The following is a 17,044-nucleotide window of genomic DNA, read 5'->3' as shown; positions in this document are numbered from 1 at the left end:
AATTTCATAATTCCTGGTATTTGCTTATTTAGGGGTCCAAATAAAAAAAAGAGATTAAGCCTTTGAGTAAAAGAAATATCAGAAGTAAAGAAGCAGCTTTTTATTTTGTGAGCTTTAAAGCTCAGGGGTGCCAACTCAAATCCATCAACCAACTTCAGCTGACAGCCCAGGACCCAGAGCTTTCAATTAGGTTGTCTTTTTATGACTTTTGTTATTAGGGATGCACAAATGCATCAATGCAGAGTAATACATCAAGTTGAAGATGGCAGTTTAAGTGCATTAATCATGGAATGCCAGGGCTGATTATAATTAATTACAATGAATAATTATTAACTACTTTGCTGGTCAAAATAAAATGTTCTGGCTATCTTTTAACACATAAACAAGGCTGAATACATCATGTTAAAATTCTACAGTACAGTATATAAAAGCCTTTATTTTTATTTTTTTAGGTGTACCAAAGGGTTCCATAGAAAGTCCAGTCTGATTTTTCTTATACTTGTTATACGAGGTGAGACACAACTGTAATTCTATCCTCATTATCTAATATGAAAGAGCAATGTTTATGAAAGTTATGAAACTATTAGAAATGTGTTATTGTATAAAATTATTACTGTTGCATTTAATCAACAGCACAAATCAGTCAAGCCTAATTTTGCTGGACTGCCATCAACTGCGTGGCTATTGTGTCATGAAAGTTTCAGGAAACAGGCACCTCAAACACAGTTCAATCAGAAATAATATCCTGATTTTTACGTTGTTTAATGTCAATTTAACGACATTCATACTGATTTTTATATTTAATGTCAAAGACTGCGATAAACATGGACACTGAGGTTACATTTCCATTAAAAAAGGCAGAAACTGTGTGTCCCGTTAACAAGCTTTAAATAGAATTAGACCGGAGGCGGAGCCAGAATCACATACTTATTTTGTAGGCCCGTTTTGTCTTAGACCTCCTTCACTGAGTTTACAACACAACTTAAAGAGCAGAAGAAAAGCGGGTATTTACTGTACACTGAATACCCAGAAAACAGGCTGGAGACTATCCCAGCCGGCATCGGGCGGAAGGCAGTATAGACCCTGGAAAGGCCGCCAATCCATCCACAGGTCAGTGTAGTGTTCTGTAGTTTCCATGGAGCATGGCATAAATCAATAGACACAATATTAGGTCCTGTCCCATGACTTTTGGCATGTCAGTGTATTGTTAACTACTACAGTATATTGTATAGGTTGGTTTGGTGTAACTTGGCCTGTCACAATAATTGCAATATCGATTTATCGTACAATAAATAAACATGACCTCAATCATTTTTGCTAATCGTGATATTGTCTATTATTGTGTTTATTTGTATGTTTTTTCACATATATAAAATATATGAACAGTATTTTAGCCAGTCATGCTTTAATAAGTGTGACTCCATACAAACTTTGTAGCCTAAGGTAGGTGAAGAAATAAGTATATAATTCCCAAACTATTAATATTAATAAATGATTAATTTCAATTTATAAATTTTGTTGTCTTTAAGACATGTATAATTGCTTTTTTTATACAATTCTGTTATCATTATGCCAGTGGCATTTAATAGTCTTAAAATTTAAAAAATATTGCGTATCGCAATAATTTCTGGGACAATATATCGTCCACAAAAAATCTTATTGTGACAGGCCTAGGTGTAACAAGTAAAACTGGGGTTTTTTTCTCCACCAGTAACACTTTGCTATATTGATTGTTGATTGTATTGATTGCACATTTGATTGCTTCTACAATAAGGATTTATTTGTTCGCAAAAGGCCAGAAATACAAATGTAAGCCCTTCAGCCAATGAGCTTTCACATCCCAGCAACATCTATCTTGTCAAACATGTCAAAAACTAGATAAAGCTGGTAAGGATCACCGGCCAAGCGAACAGAATGACCAGCACCATCACCAGCCCGAGAGATCAGAACACTGCACACAATCAGTCAGCAGGACGGTCGCTCTCATTCACTCTGAATTACATCCCCATCACAACCTAATCCACTGTTACCATCCACACGCCACAGAGACCCTTCCTGAAGAAAAATTACCTTTACACACACACACACACACACAATCAAAAAATCCTTCACTCCTTTAGTAATAACCATTACAAACAAGTAATAATGGACAATCTGCCTCCTCTCACTGCACCCGCCACTGCAGTACTTGATCAAAACATATGTTTGTGCCCACATGTCTGTTTCTGAGCAGCGTCAGCCTTTAATCACAAGCCCACAGCTGGTCAAAAGCAATTTTCTATCTATTGCAAGGCATATAGCTTATAATAGCGTCTGAATATGTGTCTGCTCCATCTACATCAACAGCACATTATGTTCTATTATGTCACACACTGTAAAACATGAAAGGCAGGCCAACTTCAAATAATAAAGTTCTACACTAAAGTGATTACAGACAGTTCTTTCTAGAGTCCACAGCCTAATTTATAGTATATAAGTTCTCCTAATTTACATTTTTTAGATCTAAATCTCAGTTTGGCCAACTATGACTTTTAAGACGAGCCTTAAAACATTAGTAAATGAGCTGCATCTGAAATAACTTAGAAATTCTGCAAGATGTTTAGTCTGAATTCCCCCCTTTAATTTGTTAACTGTTTATTATCTGTAGGTTATGACTAGGGGTGGGCGATATGGCTCTAAAATAATATCACGATATTTCAGGGTATTTTTGTGATAACGATATACTTGGTGATATAGGAAAACTAAAATAATTCATTCATTTCAGGAATAGAGTATAATAGTATAACAGAATAATCATAATGTGGCAAAATAAATAATATAGCATAAAATAATAGAATGCAGCAAAAAATATTGCAGAATATTTAATGCATGCATATAAACTGCAAATTAATACAATTATACAATAAATACACTTAAAGCTTCATAGTAAATAATAGACTACTTTTAATACAGAACATCCCTGTTATCACGATATGGATTTTTTATATTATTATATTTCTGTATCACGATATATATTGTATACGATATAATATTGCCCACCCCTAGTTATGACTACTACTACTGTCAAAGTTAAAACTCTGGTTTAAAGTATTTTGAGTCTAAACTGAAAGCAGAAGCATTTCTGAGTGGAGAAGAATATGGATAAAATATAGTGTTTAATGGTATCAGTGTGCTGGAACGACCATCCCTGCTTAAGTCTAATTTATTTATTCTTAAAACTGGGGTGTCGGGTCACTTTTTGCGAGAGTTCTTCTTCTGGCCACGTCATGCATCTTTACGTACTTACGTCAAACGCACAGCCTCTAAAAGAGGATCCAGCTCAGTTTTACTGAACGCGAGCGGCTGGTGGAGCATTGGAGACTTCAGAAGGGGAACTCAGAGCTCAGTAGCTCATTCACTCATAGTAAAAACAAAGAAACGAAGGAGCAAAGTTTCTGACTGAGCGCTTACTCTCTCTGACTGATTCATCCGCTCTGAAAGGAGACCGCATCACACCCGCCCAGTTTAAAATGATTCTTCCGCATACTCGGTGCAATTACCCATTCTCACCAGAGAGTGCCCTCAATCCCCCACATCCCAAAACGTATAGACAACAGCTTTAAATGTATACCACATCTTTGACCAGCGTGTACTTGTGTATAAAACACAGGGTGATAAAAATGCATGAACTCATCAGTATTAAGGCAGGCAGGCAGGTGGTCAACTGCATTGATTGTAGTTTCGACCCCCTGATGGCTTTACATTCTGATAAGGCTGAAGTACACAATCTAAGTACACAACTAGATGAGCACTGAAGAGAAAGCTGCTCCGCACCAACACAAAAAAGCTCATCAAAACTGTGAAGCATGATGGAGGGAGCATCATAATTTGGGTTTGCGGATGCTTTGCTGCTTCAGGGCCTGGATGTCTTACAGTTAAATCAATGAATTCAAAAGTGTTCAAAACAAATAAATGATAAGAGCTTCTATGATGCAAGGAGAAAAATTACCCAAAAACACACAAATAAATAAACCGAAAATGGTTTTAAATGAGTAGAAAAATTGCATTTTGGAACGGCTTAACTTCACCATTATCAAGACGCTGTGGAATTACCTGAAGAGGGCATTACCTGCAAGGAATTTTACTATAAATAAAGAGGACAATGTGCTCCAGTTTTGAGTCATTTGAGTTTTTTTGCAAAAACTGATAAAGGCATGCTTAAAGAATAGAACTTATCCGTTTTTGCAAATAAACTGAAATATTAAAATATTTAAATATTGATGAACTGGAACACATTTGCTGGGAGCATTTGTTGGAGGAAGTCATAGGTCTTATTTTTAGATACAGTAAATATTTGAAAAAGTTAATAGCTGCTAAAGGGGAATCTACAGGTTATTAAAATACAAGCATTTACTTACTTTTTCTAGCCTGCAGCATGGATGTTAAAAATATAAAATGAGTTTCACTGTTATACTGTGTGTTATAACATTAATAAAGCTGCTTTTTGTCTTTAACTGTGACTTAGATAAGAGCCAATCACAATTTTTAAGTAATCAATGTTGAAATCCCCCCATAAAATTCCCAAAGAATTTACTTACTGTTCTAAAAAATTATAGGTTTTGTAGTTTGTGTATTCTAGGTAAGGCTGCGCAATTATTTGAAACTGATTTTAAATTAACATTCATAACCTTTTAATTCATAGTTTATCATTTGAGACACCCAGAATTGTTTCTTAAAGGATCTGCAGTGCAGTTAAACTGCAAGCTCAGAGATTTACACCCTTAGTTAAAACATCACCATCAGCAAAGCGCTTTAAGATTCACTAGTTGGGAAGCATTCTGTCACACCTTTGGCAGAGCTTTTAAAACTGCACTGGCAGAGACAGCGCTACCGCATCACTGACAGAGCCAGATAGCAGATTGAGTGTTTTTAATAGCCGTCTTTCAGTGGAATATCGCAGAGGTATAGAGCACTTTACCTGGCAGGTCAGAGAACAGCAGGATGCACTCGTTAAAGCCGTTGGCCAGAAGCCTGTCGCGAAGCTGCTGCAGAATCGCCACTCCAATACAGAACGGAAAAGAGGAGTTCCCCAATAACAGAGTGTCCCACAGGTGAAAGATTTTATGCAGGGGAAACACGTCTGCAGAGAAAACAGAAAATGTAAAATTCATTTCATTTTCATAAACTCATATCTCACAGCACTGTAAAATAAAATGCAGGTCAACTAGAAGCAACAATAAATGATAAAGTAACAGATTTAACAGTATTTAAAATTTCCTTCCCCTATCACTACTAATACCCCAACACACCAGGAGGGTGAAGACTAGCACATGCCTCCTCCAATACATGTGAAGTCAGCCACTGCTTCTTTTCAAATTGCTGCTGATGTAGCTATGCCGAGTAGCATCACAGCGCACTCGGAGTAAAGCGCAGCGACTCGGTTCTGATACATCAGCTCACAGATGCCCTTTGCTGCAGACATCACCCTTTTAACGATGTGGGGAGAGAGCGATTGATTTTTTTTTCATTGATCAAATAAATAATAATGTAATGGGAGTGTGTTTGCTGATCTGAAGCTGGTATGAGTTCGGTGGGCAGTGAAGAACTGCAGCAGCTTCAGTTTCCATTAAACAGGCCTCTGGCCGCTCCGCCCGCTGTCTCTGAACTGTTAGAGCTGCTGCAGAGCTCAACTGAAAACAGGGCAGACAAAACTGCTCTCAAGACTAAAGCTAATAAATGTTTGAGCTCTTTCTTTGAACGCTGCAGGAACAGTAATGGAGACTGCAGGTTCACGCGGCGAGCAACAGCATCTTCAGTAAAACAGAACATGGTAGCTGATGAAAACATGTCTGGACTCAGTGAGCATGTTTAGTTGAGGGTAGCGCTGATTAATTGGATTCATTCAAATTACAGTATTAATGTGATTTTCAAAATGGAGTAATTGTGACTTTACATAGTCATTTTATCTTTTTAATATAAAATATCTGAAAAACCCTACTCATTTCTGAAGTGTTTATCCATCATACCTTGATTACCGGCGCCTCTCCCAGACCAACATGCATATATCGTCGCTGTCCTTATCCTTATCTCCATTTTTGTCGATTTTTATTTTACTACATAATTTGAACAGACAAACTGTCCCTTACACTGTGCCAAAATTTCTTGATGAACGGAACAATGGAATCTCTTCAAAATGACCTGAAATAAACTCTTTTTACATTGACTTCCATTGAAAGTTTACAAGGTTTTTTCTCTTTCCTGTAAAGTTGCTGGTTTGGAGATAAGTGTTTTTTATTGGACAGTGACAATATTTTTTTTACCATTCAGTCCGTGGACTGAGCTTGTACCGATAGAATTTCCAGCACTTTCGACCCAGTGGGATAAAACACCCAGTGGGATAAAGCTTATATTTAGCTAGAAATAAATCCTACTGCAGCATCATTGCTTTCTGGTAGATCCACGATTAATTGTGAAAAAACAATAATAATCTATATAATTGTTTTTTTTTTTTACAGGTAAACCTAGTTTTAAACCATTTCTCTGTCATCTATATTTCGATTATAATTGAAAAATCTGATTTTTTGTGAAAAAATCTAAGATATTTTTAGGCCATTATCTCCTAGCACCAGTTGAGGGTAAAACTGTATTTCAGTAGCATTTTTTTCTTTTTTTTCAACTACGCTCTGTGAATTCATGGTTCAGGAAAGAAGAGCAAAGCAATGGGAATGATGTTTTAACTAAACTTTATGGCCTGTTGCCGAGAACTCAAAAGTTTGTAAATGGAACCGGAAAGCTGAAGTCTATAGCCGAGTGCTGCTTCCCTGGACTGCAAAGCCGGATCAGTCAGGGAGTCTCAGGAGTATTCGGCCCCACACTGAGTGGAAAGTGGGGGTCACAGGGCCAGTTTCACACCGCGAGGCCTAGAAAGGCGAGTAATAAGCCGGCACTCTTCTCATTCCGCTCACGAAAAGCAATGCGAGGAGGGTGTTATTCCACAATTTCACTGAGACGTCCAATCGGGGCTGGTCACAGAACCAAATCGAAAGAGATTAGACGACATTTTTCTCACTGAATGAGACATTTCAAAAATCAATGCGAGGGTCTGAAATAGATTTTTTTTCACACTATATGGTCACGGGGTAAGCGCCTATTTAACAATTTTCAGCATAATGGAAACTATGCCTGATGAAACAATTGGTCATGATGGCCCATTAGTGAGGATTGTTTTGGAAATACACATTCTGAGAAGCAGCACTTCATACAAAAAGATCCCACGACATCTTATTGTTACTGACGATTGCGACACACAAAGAAAAGACACGGAGCTACTTATCCTCTTTTCTTTAAACAGATTGGACAAAATTTTCATACATCATCAAATGAATTGGGGGGAGGGGGGGATTAGGCAAGACGTCCTGATTAGCTGAGCAGATTTTCGATAGCCATGAGAGCTCTGTGAGCTTTCTACAACTTTATTTCCATTCAGAACAAATGGCTTAATAGGCTTGTTTTAGTTCCCAGAGTCCTAAACACAGAGAGGGCATTAAAAAATCATAACTATCAAACATGAAAATTAAGTTCAGCAGCTCATAACAAGATAACTGAGCTCCATATTTGTTTTATAAATATTTCAACAGCTCAAACAGCTCAGAGTTGAAGTTATGCATGTTAATACAATTTTTTTAATTCGCCCGACTTTCATTCTGATATGAATAAAAAGCCTGTAGTTGAGTATGAGTTTCTCTGTATACTTTATTATCCTCTTTTCACTCTGTTCTTCTATGCTCAGGATCCCACAGTATAGAAAACCACCACAGAGCAGCTATTATTATTATTATTACTATTTGGATGGTGGGTCATTATTCTCAGCACTGCAGTGGTAAGAGTGTGTTGTGCCATATAGAAATGAGTGGATCAGATACAGCAGTGCTGCTGGAGTTTTTAAACACTGTGTTTTAAACACTTACTGTTCCCCACTCTATTACACATTTCTAACTACAGTAGCTGCTCCACCTTGTGGATAAAGTAAAATTAGAGGAAAAAAAGCTCTAAATCAGTGATCACAGGATGGTGCCCACAGGATCCTGCCGATGGACTATTCTCAGTAGAGTAGTGAAAGTGAGATGTTTAAAAACTCCAGCAGCACTGCTGTGTCTGATTTACTCATACCAGCACACACTAACTCCTCATACACCCCCACCATGCCAGTGTCACTGCAAAAATTAAAATAATACATGCTCTGTGGGCGTCCTGTGGGCTCCTGACCATTGAAGAATAGGGTGAAAGGAGTATAATAAAGAATGATAATGGGTGTAGAAACAAAAAGTTTCTGCCAGTCTTCAGCAGTCCACTCGCCGTGTTCTTTGGCCCACTTCAGCCGTTTCTCCATTTGTTTCTTGTTCAGCATCGTTTTTACTGCTGGAACGCGAGATTTGAAGCCGAGTTCGCGCAGACGACGGTAAGTGGTTGATCTGGAGACGTCAGCGCCGGTTTGCTTGTTCCACAAGTCGGTGAGCTCGGAAGTGGACTTGAACCGGTTGCTGACTGCGATCTTTCTCAGCTGCTTGTTGTCGCGAGCAGAAGTTTTTCGGACGCCGGAACAGTTGGTGCGCTTGCTGCAGTTTTTCTTGAGAGCTTTGCAGACGGAAGACTGGCTGATGCCGAGCTGCTCAGCAATTTTAGTTTGGGTCAAGCCTTGTTGGCGAAGGGCTTGAATTTGAGCCACTATTCCGGTTGAGAGGTCGCGCTGCTTACCCATGATTGATTTTACAACTTAGAAATTCTACTCAACCCTGACTTTATACTGCACAGTGAACACTCTTCACAGAAAACAAAAATTCGAGCATTTATTCTAATTCAATGAAACGGTTTCTCCATTATTCTAATTCAATAAAACAACAGTGTCACAGTTAAATGGCCTAAATGGGCCTTTTGGAAAGCTCAGCTGAGCAAATTTTTTTCCAGGTAACGAGTTCTGTGATTAGTCTAACGAGTAGGACAGGTGCGGTGAACACCTGATTTGCTTTCTGCACAAAAAATGCATTCAAAGAATTTCATGATTGCACTATTTCAAATTATTCTAATTCGTTGACCAGCACCTGTAGTATTTAGAGGTAAAATATTAAAGAAAGAATTAAAAGCAGGCAGGGAGAAGAGAAAAAAAAGAAAAGTGAAAATTTAGATCTCTAAAAAAAAAATAAGAGACCACTTTAAAAAAAGTTGAGTTTCTTTGATTTTACCAAATTGAAAACATCTGGAATAAAATCAAGAGGAAGATGGATGATCACAAGCCATCAAAGCAAACTGAACTGCTTGAATTTTTGCACCAGGAGTAAAGGCATAAAGTTATCCAAAAGCAGTGTGTAAGACTGGTGGAGGAGAAGTAAATATTGATTTCTGAACTCTTAAAACTCTTATATGAATATAAACTTTTTATTATTATTATTTGCATTATTTGAGGTCTGAAAGCTCTGCATATTTTTTGTTATTTCAGACATTTTTTTTTATTTTCTGCAAATAAATGCTCTAAATGACAATATTTTTATTTGGAATTTGGGAGAAATGTTGTCTGTAGAATAAAAAAACAATGTTCCGTTTACTTAAATATATACATATAAATAGCAAAATCAGAGAAACTGATTCAGAAACTGAAGTGAGCTTTATATGAGAGCTATGGAGTTTCTAAGCCCCATTTACCAATCAATAAAGCTAAAAAATAAGTCGGTCTCGTCGATAATGTTCCACACAATGAAAATCACCTCTGTTTATGTGTTAAAAATTGTGCTTGGTGTGAAGGGCCTTAAGATGCCATAAACAAATGCAACTCATTACAACCTGAGGCTTGTAGCACTGCGGGTATGAACAAGTGAGTACGAGTGTACTTACGCGTGAACATGGTGAGGAACCAGGGAATGGCGTAAAGCTGTGGAGGCAAATGAGGAATTTGATTAAGTGCAGAAATGCTTTAATTCTGAATATAACCTCAGAAGGAGTAAATACAAACATGCAAGCGCCTGCAAACAGAAACAAATTGTACATGCAAATGCTATGGCTCGGAAAAGGCTGTTTCTAAGGGCTTCATCAGTCAGAGTGGCAGTCAATTACAGCTCTGTAACTGGGGACCAGAATCCAGGCTGAGTACCAAAGATATTAACCCAGAAATGAAAGGCTGAACGATCAAGCCTCTTCCACAGCGCACACTGCCATCATCTTCATCTGCAACATAATTAAAGTGCTGCCGTCACACAAAACAGATCAATTTTCCATGTTTCTTAAAGACGAAAGCTGCAAACATTGTTGAAGTTTCAAACTGTCCATGCACTGCCCCACAAGACAAATTTCTTACTAGGAAGCCGGGAGAGCTTCACCAACCAAGGTCAGAATCCAAGATGACTGCACCACTCATCAACAGGACTAAAAGCAGTACAATTATACAGTTTATTTGAACTTGTATCTATTTATGTCTGATTAAATCATGATTACATCTGAATAAGTCTTGTCCAATTGCTATCTGTGAACATGTTTCCTTGGTGTTCGGCAAAATACTGTGTTGTTATCAACTGGTATAGCTAACAATGCTAATCTGGATTAATGCTAGCAATGTTCACATAAAAAGTGAGACCTGCAGTTCTTTCAATGTTATTTTGGGTTCTTCTGTGATCTCCTGGATAAGTTGTCCTTGCCCTTTTGAAGTAATTTTGGTCGGTTACCCACTCCTGGGAAGGTTCACCACTGTTCCATGTTTTCATTTTTGAATAATAGCTTTTACTGTGGTTCGCTGGAGTCCCAAAGCCTTAGAAATGACTTTGTAGCCTTTTCCAGACTAACAGGTGATCAATGACTTTGTTTTTTTCATCTATTTCTTCAGATCGCGACATAAAGTGTTGCTTCTTAAGATCTTTTATCTGCTTCATGTTGTCAGACAGGTTGTATTTAAGTGATTTCTTGATCTATTTGTCTGTCAGTAATCAGGCCTGGTTGTGGTTAGTAAAAATTAAACTCAGCTTTTTAAAAAGTGTGATTAATCCCATTTTTTAGGGGCAAACACTATTTCAAAAAGGGCTAGACTGAATTGGATAGTTTTTGTATTTGCTTGGGTTATTTGTCTGATATTAAAGTTTGTTTGATAATCTGAAAATTTAAAGTATGACAAAAATGCAAAAACTAATGGTGGATGACATTTTAAATAAACAAAACTAAATTTAACTGCTAAAGTTTGGAAGTACAACCGTACTACAAGGTACTATAATGTATTTCTGACATTGGCTTAATTTTTAAAAAATACACTCCCATCCATTACATGAAATATGTTTTATTTTATATAAGTAGCTTTTAAGGAGACTAGGCAACTAAAGGGGAAAAAATGTGTATTTATAAAAAATAAAAAGCAAAAAACTCTTAAAAGTCTTTAAAAACTTAAATAACGCACAGGTACTAGAACCACACAAGTTCACAAAAGTTCAAAAACACAGCCTGTCCATTGTAGCCTTGCCACAAAATGCAACACTGCAGGTCTAGAAAGGAGCAAAGACTGTGGCTCAGTGGCCCTGCTGGGCATAAATAAAGGATAATAAAATACTACCCTTTTATAACCCGGGAGGTCTACCTCTTTACTCAGCACCTCTCCTTACCCCAGCCCTGCACTGGCTGTTTCAGCAGGGAGGCAGGGGCAGGGGTGGATTCAGTCCCAGCAGTTAATTGGTGGTTGTTGAAGCTGGCGTTCTCTCTCGGCGAGGCTCCGAGGGGCCGGGAGTAATGAGAGAGAGAGAGCTGAAGCATTTATAGTCTTGCCAGTGCAGCTCAACACGGCCCAGCTACTTCCCACAGCAGCTCACAGCTTTATTAACCAGCATCACCCTGATGGGTTTAGCCTGCAATGGCCAACTTCAAATTAAGAGCCTAATAGCAGGAACCAATCAGAGGATGCACTTCAGATGCAATGTCTCGAGTCTCAGTTTCTCTCAGGGTTTCTTTCTCTCGTTCTGAGGGAGATGTTTCTTGCTCTGTCGCCATTGTTTCAGTCACTTGTGGTTTGGACTTTGCAGCAATGCTGACTTAAAAATGCTACATAAACAAACTTGACTTGGGAAAACTCATAAAAAACGCCATGCTGAGCCTCTTTATATTACTCTAATACTGAGTACATGGGGACTAGTGTGATTGCTTCCAACCGCTTAAAGAGGTGGCACGGTTTACTTGGACTCGCAGTGTGAGTGCGATCCGTGCCTGAACACTGAACAAGAAGACATCAGAGATGCGACATTCCTGTAAACGATGTAAAAGATGGCTGTGTTGTGCCGAATTAAGCATCCCTGCCAGAAAAAGCTCCCCCTCTCGGGAATACATGCTGTGCTGCAATATAACTATGACTGAGATAATTGTGACTTTTGCTCCCGAGAGAGGGTGCTTTTCATGTTGGGGGTGTTGAATTTAGCACAACACCGGCAAGCCGTGTTGCAGTGAGTAATGATATAAGCACGCTCGGGCACGGATTGTTTAAACGCAGTGTGAGTGCAGGCCAGTGGGGGAGTGGGTAGGGGGCAGAACCCTTTGTGTTTCTATATAAAATACACAGCTAGTAGTAGCTTTGGTTCCTCTTAGCATCAAAAGGAGTAGACAAAGCTAAGCTACAGTAATACAATTTGTTGGAAATGCTTGAGTAGGTGTCTTTGATTCAACTTTTTTTCTCTAATTCACACCACTTTTTGTAAATTGGACAACATATCAGACAATCTTTGCTTAGTTTCTATAAAACAGAAGGAAATGGAACTACTGCATCCATGTGTTTTTACAATTACTGACAAAAAAAAATCCCAATAATCTTCTGTGCACCTTTTAATCCAGTGCGCTTTATGTATAATGTATGTATGTTTTACCAGTCGGTTAAGCCACATACAGAAGAACAGCGTTATACAGGATTTTCAGTTTAGTTCTCCAGCACCGCGGCTGGAGTAGCATTTGCATTAGCCTCTAACCGCTATTTCCCTGTTAAGAGGTGAGAATGATTTGCCTGTAGCCTGTTGCTAACCCCAGTTAGCACTGCTGGAGCAGCATTAGCATTAGCCACTGACCACGCTCACTCTTTCATTGTTCAGAGGGAGAGTATATTGGGGGACAAACCGCTAGCTAATATTGCACTGGCTTACCAGAACACTCAGGGTTCCTCTGAGCAGTGCTGTCGGGCGACATTAACCGCTAATGCTTATGCTTCAGCCTTAGTGCTGGAGAAATTCAGGAATCTAAGCTTACTGCAATAAACAGAAGTACTTCTTAGGAAAGAAATCTGTGTAGACTAACATCCAGTACTTTAAAAGGAAGTTTTTTTTATTTTAATTGTTTTGTTTATTTAGCTTAGCATTACTTAACTTAGTTACCTACCCCACACCACCACCCAGTGGAGAGACCTGATGACTTAAAAGTTCCTTATAGTGTCTCTTAAAACCTTATAATTATGTGTGTCTTATGTATGAACATAGACCAGAAAATAGACGTTTATTAATAGTGCGCCTTATAATCTGGTGCGCCTTATAGTGTAAAAATGAGGTATTGTTAGAGCAGCCGGAGCTAAAACCAATGATGGACTGGAGGTGTACTGTTTAAATCCACACTGAAATTAATGACCTCTTGCATGGCTTCTAAAACGTTCTCACAGCCTCAGCCTGACACAATATTATTATTTTTCAAGCGGTTCACTGTGTAGCTCTAAAACAGACACAAATAAAAAGGTAGTTAACATTGGCCATCTCAGCTCGATCTAAAGGCCAATGTTAGCGAAACCACATAAAAGCAGCTCATCTCCCAGGGAATCTTAGCATTTACACAGCCTGAAAAAAGACCAGTGCTTTGTGAAACCACCGTGAACTTAAAACATCAGTGGGAATGTATTCATGCTTTATAAACGATTCAATGAGACGGCGACTGAACGGGACTACATCAAATATTATCCAAGCCAGACTGGGAAAATAAAGCTCAGCTGCCTTTGAAAACGGGAGGCTGTTGTTTTTGAAACATGTACTATGTGTCTAGTGGGATGAGCAACTGAAGCAGAAAGACACAAATGTCTCCAAGGTGGATTTCTCTTAGAATAAAAAGAAAGAATCGATTGAAATCTATGTAAGATTCATGGAATTGTGTGAAAAGAGCGCAGAGCGAACAGAGCCGGCACATTACACATGCTCGTACAGTACAGTCTGGCTTCGTTTTTCGCATTGTGTTGAGGACAATGACGGCTGTTCAGGGACGGAAAAAGAACATCGGCTCAATGTCCCACTTCAGGCAATCACTCATTGTTAATTCCCTCCCTTCATCTTTTAAAAGGCCTTTCCCCAGCTCCTCGGATTTGACAGACCCTGGACAAGGCTGCAAGGTCGTGGATCTTTGCCATTTTTGCTCCGGTGAGGATTTCAGGAACTGGCGAGGTTACTACGTCTACTGTCCCCCAGGGAGGACAACCTGTAGAGGTCATCCATCCATCAGTGTAGGACAGGCTGGGCTGCTGAAGTCTCAGAAGCTTTAACCTTGGAAGGACTCGGAGGAAGAACCAAGGGCAGAGAGGAAAGAGGGAAGAGAAAAAAAGAAAAAAAAAAAGAAAAAAAGGGAAGGAAAAGGTAGCGAAAAAGAAGGAAACAGACTCAGACAGACAGACAAAAAGAGAGAGAGAGAAAGAGTGAGAGAGAGCTCACCGGGGAGTCCCAGAATGAGATGAGCCCAGTCTTCATTACACTGAAATGAATTATCAGCTTGTGGTGGTGGACTGTGTGTGAGCGCACTGATGTTTGCTCATGGAAAACTTGCCCGGCTTGGCTGAAATCTCACAATCTCAGGGTCAGATGCGTGCTAGAGATGCATCAGTGACAATGCCTGCTGCTGACTGCAGTGCCAAACCTATTTAATTCATCCTTTTTCAGGGTGAAAGAGTGAACTTACTTTAAAAGCAATGAAGCTTCATAAAAAATAAAGTATGTATCAATACTGATATTGCTGTAATATGCAAATACAGATTGCACTTAAATTAGTGGAGCCCTTTTGGGTAATTATATAACCATTGCCTTCAAGAAAGCTATGTTTGATTGATGCCAAACAGTTTATTTTCTTTACATTTTTGTACATTTTATTTTAAAATTCTCCCGTTTTTCTCCCAATTTAGGTAGGCCAATTGTCACACCCATTCAGCTGCTAGCCAGCTGTATATCCCCCATTACTAGTAATGCCTGAGCACACGCCTCTTTTTTAACTGCTGCTGATGTAGCATTACTGAGTAGCATCATAGCATGCTCGGAGGAAAGCGCAGTGACTCGGTTCCGATACATCAGCTCACAGGCGCCTTGTGCTGATCTACATCACCCTTTGGAGTGATGTGGGGAGAGAGAACGTCATTTACCCACCCAGAGAGAGAAAGGCCAATTGTGCTCTCTCAGGGCTTCGGAAGTTGATGGCAAGCTGCATGACCAGGATTCTAACCAGCACAGTGGCAGCCCACCAAACAGTTTTTTAGCCTGTTATATGCCTTAGCCTGCAAGACGGCCTGCAGGTAATAGAAGTGTAGATAATAAATGACAATTAAATTAAATAAGTTTTGAATAGGTTAGGAGACTTTGTAGACTCCAAAAAGAGCTGCCTGTTCACTCTCTACTCCAGCTTGAATAACTTCAGATCAGTTAGAGAAACCACAAAACATAGGACCAAAGTGACACAGATGTCAACAGTTGAACGTGTTGGATAACATGTGCTCTTTTGCTTGTGTTAAATTTATTTATATCTAGATTACAAATGTAAATTCATGAAAGCCCTTATTTTTCACAGTTTTTATCATATTTTGATCATCATAAGCCGTATCCTGACGGGATAGTTTCTCAGAGGGACGTCTGTGAAAAATATTTCATACTTCTACTCAGTGATAAAACTCTTGCATACGGACTGCAGTTGAAAAAACAGGAGGACCAGTGAGTTTTTTGGCTTTTTTAGTCACTTGACATTGCGTTCAGTAGCTCCTCCATTTCCACTCACTGTTGTGTTTACATGGAAACGTGTAAACAAGTAATTTTATTAAACAAGAGGAGACAAAACTCAGAGATGTGCGTCCGGATTAAAAAAAAAAAATTAGCAGAGGACCACAGGGTTCAGCGAAAAACAATAGGTGATTCAGCCTGTAATTTTCTCAGAGGATGTCTGACAAATACACATACATGGCTGTTCTAGATGGGAATCCCACATAAAAGAGAAAAATACCCCAGGACCCCCTGAGAAAATAACCCCGTCTACATAGGGCTATAGAATAATTTAATTTTATTAACATTAGTTAATGAAACTGACCCTGGTTTATATAATGCTTGAGCAAAAAAAAAATGAGATTTGTGAGAATAATAATAATTGTAGGCTTTTTAGGCTGGAATGTTAAATGGTTAAAGTGACACCTTCAGAACTTTTAGCAGGCTACACTGGACAGCTCTTTTATACGTTTTATATATCTTATAAGAAATAACCAGTAGCAAACTACTGGTTTTACTACTACCACAGGCTTCTACTTTAAAAAATAATCCACTTGCTGTATAATCAAGACTGAAAGGCCACCACAGTAGTGGAGTTAACAGTAAAGTTAAATTGTCTATTGTCTGTATTCAGTGTACAGTACTTTCCAACACTGGAGAGTGTTTTTTAAAGACACTCATTCAGCACCTCCAGCAGACTATGCTGGAAAGTGCTTGCGCCTGTGCAAGATCTATGGATAAATAAACCAGTAGCTGCAACAAGAATCCACGAACTGTATGAACAAGAGCCAGGAACTACAATCACAGAGGAGATCAAACATTCATCAAATCGAAGAGCACTCACATCTGGAATGAAGCCGATCTCATTCAGGTGGTTGCTGAGCTCGGGGTCGTGGAAGGCTATCATCTGAGAGAAGACGGTCAGGTACTCTGAAACAGGGAGCAGGAAAGGAAGGTATTGGCTTTGCTGAAGCGAACTCAATATTTTCTTTAACAGGGTCGTATAAACATGTGCAGACAAGGTCAGCAGACACTAACGAACGGGAAACCTTTAGCGGACATTAGTCAGCCAGACAGCT

The 17,044-nt window shown here is 38.9% G+C and overlaps 1 protein-coding gene across 1 annotated transcript in view; it reads right to left on the bottom strand.

Annotated features, from left to right (window-relative positions):
* The window catches only part of tbck (TBC1 domain containing kinase), a 98,835-nt gene that overhangs the window by 52,583 nt on the left and 29,208 nt on the right, over window positions 1-17,044 (bottom strand). The window contains exons 20-22 of the mRNA XM_022684516.2: window positions 16,810-16,895; window positions 9,865-9,901; window positions 4,958-5,119 (exon numbers count right to left, since the gene is read on the bottom strand). Of these exons, the coding sequence (XP_022540237.1) occupies window positions 4,958-5,119; window positions 9,865-9,901; window positions 16,810-16,895 (285 nt within the window). The remainder of the gene's footprint in view (window positions 1-4,957; window positions 5,120-9,864; window positions 9,902-16,809; window positions 16,896-17,044) is intronic.

The sequence above is a fragment of the Astyanax mexicanus genome, chromosome 7, assembly GCF_023375975.1.
Source record: "Astyanax mexicanus isolate ESR-SI-001 chromosome 7, AstMex3_surface, whole genome shotgun sequence".
In the NCBI taxonomy this organism is placed as follows: domain Eukaryota; kingdom Metazoa; phylum Chordata; class Actinopteri; order Characiformes; family Acestrorhamphidae; genus Astyanax; species Astyanax mexicanus.
Note: the sequence above shows the minus strand (reverse complement) of the source record. Positions and strands in the feature narration are given on the sequence as shown.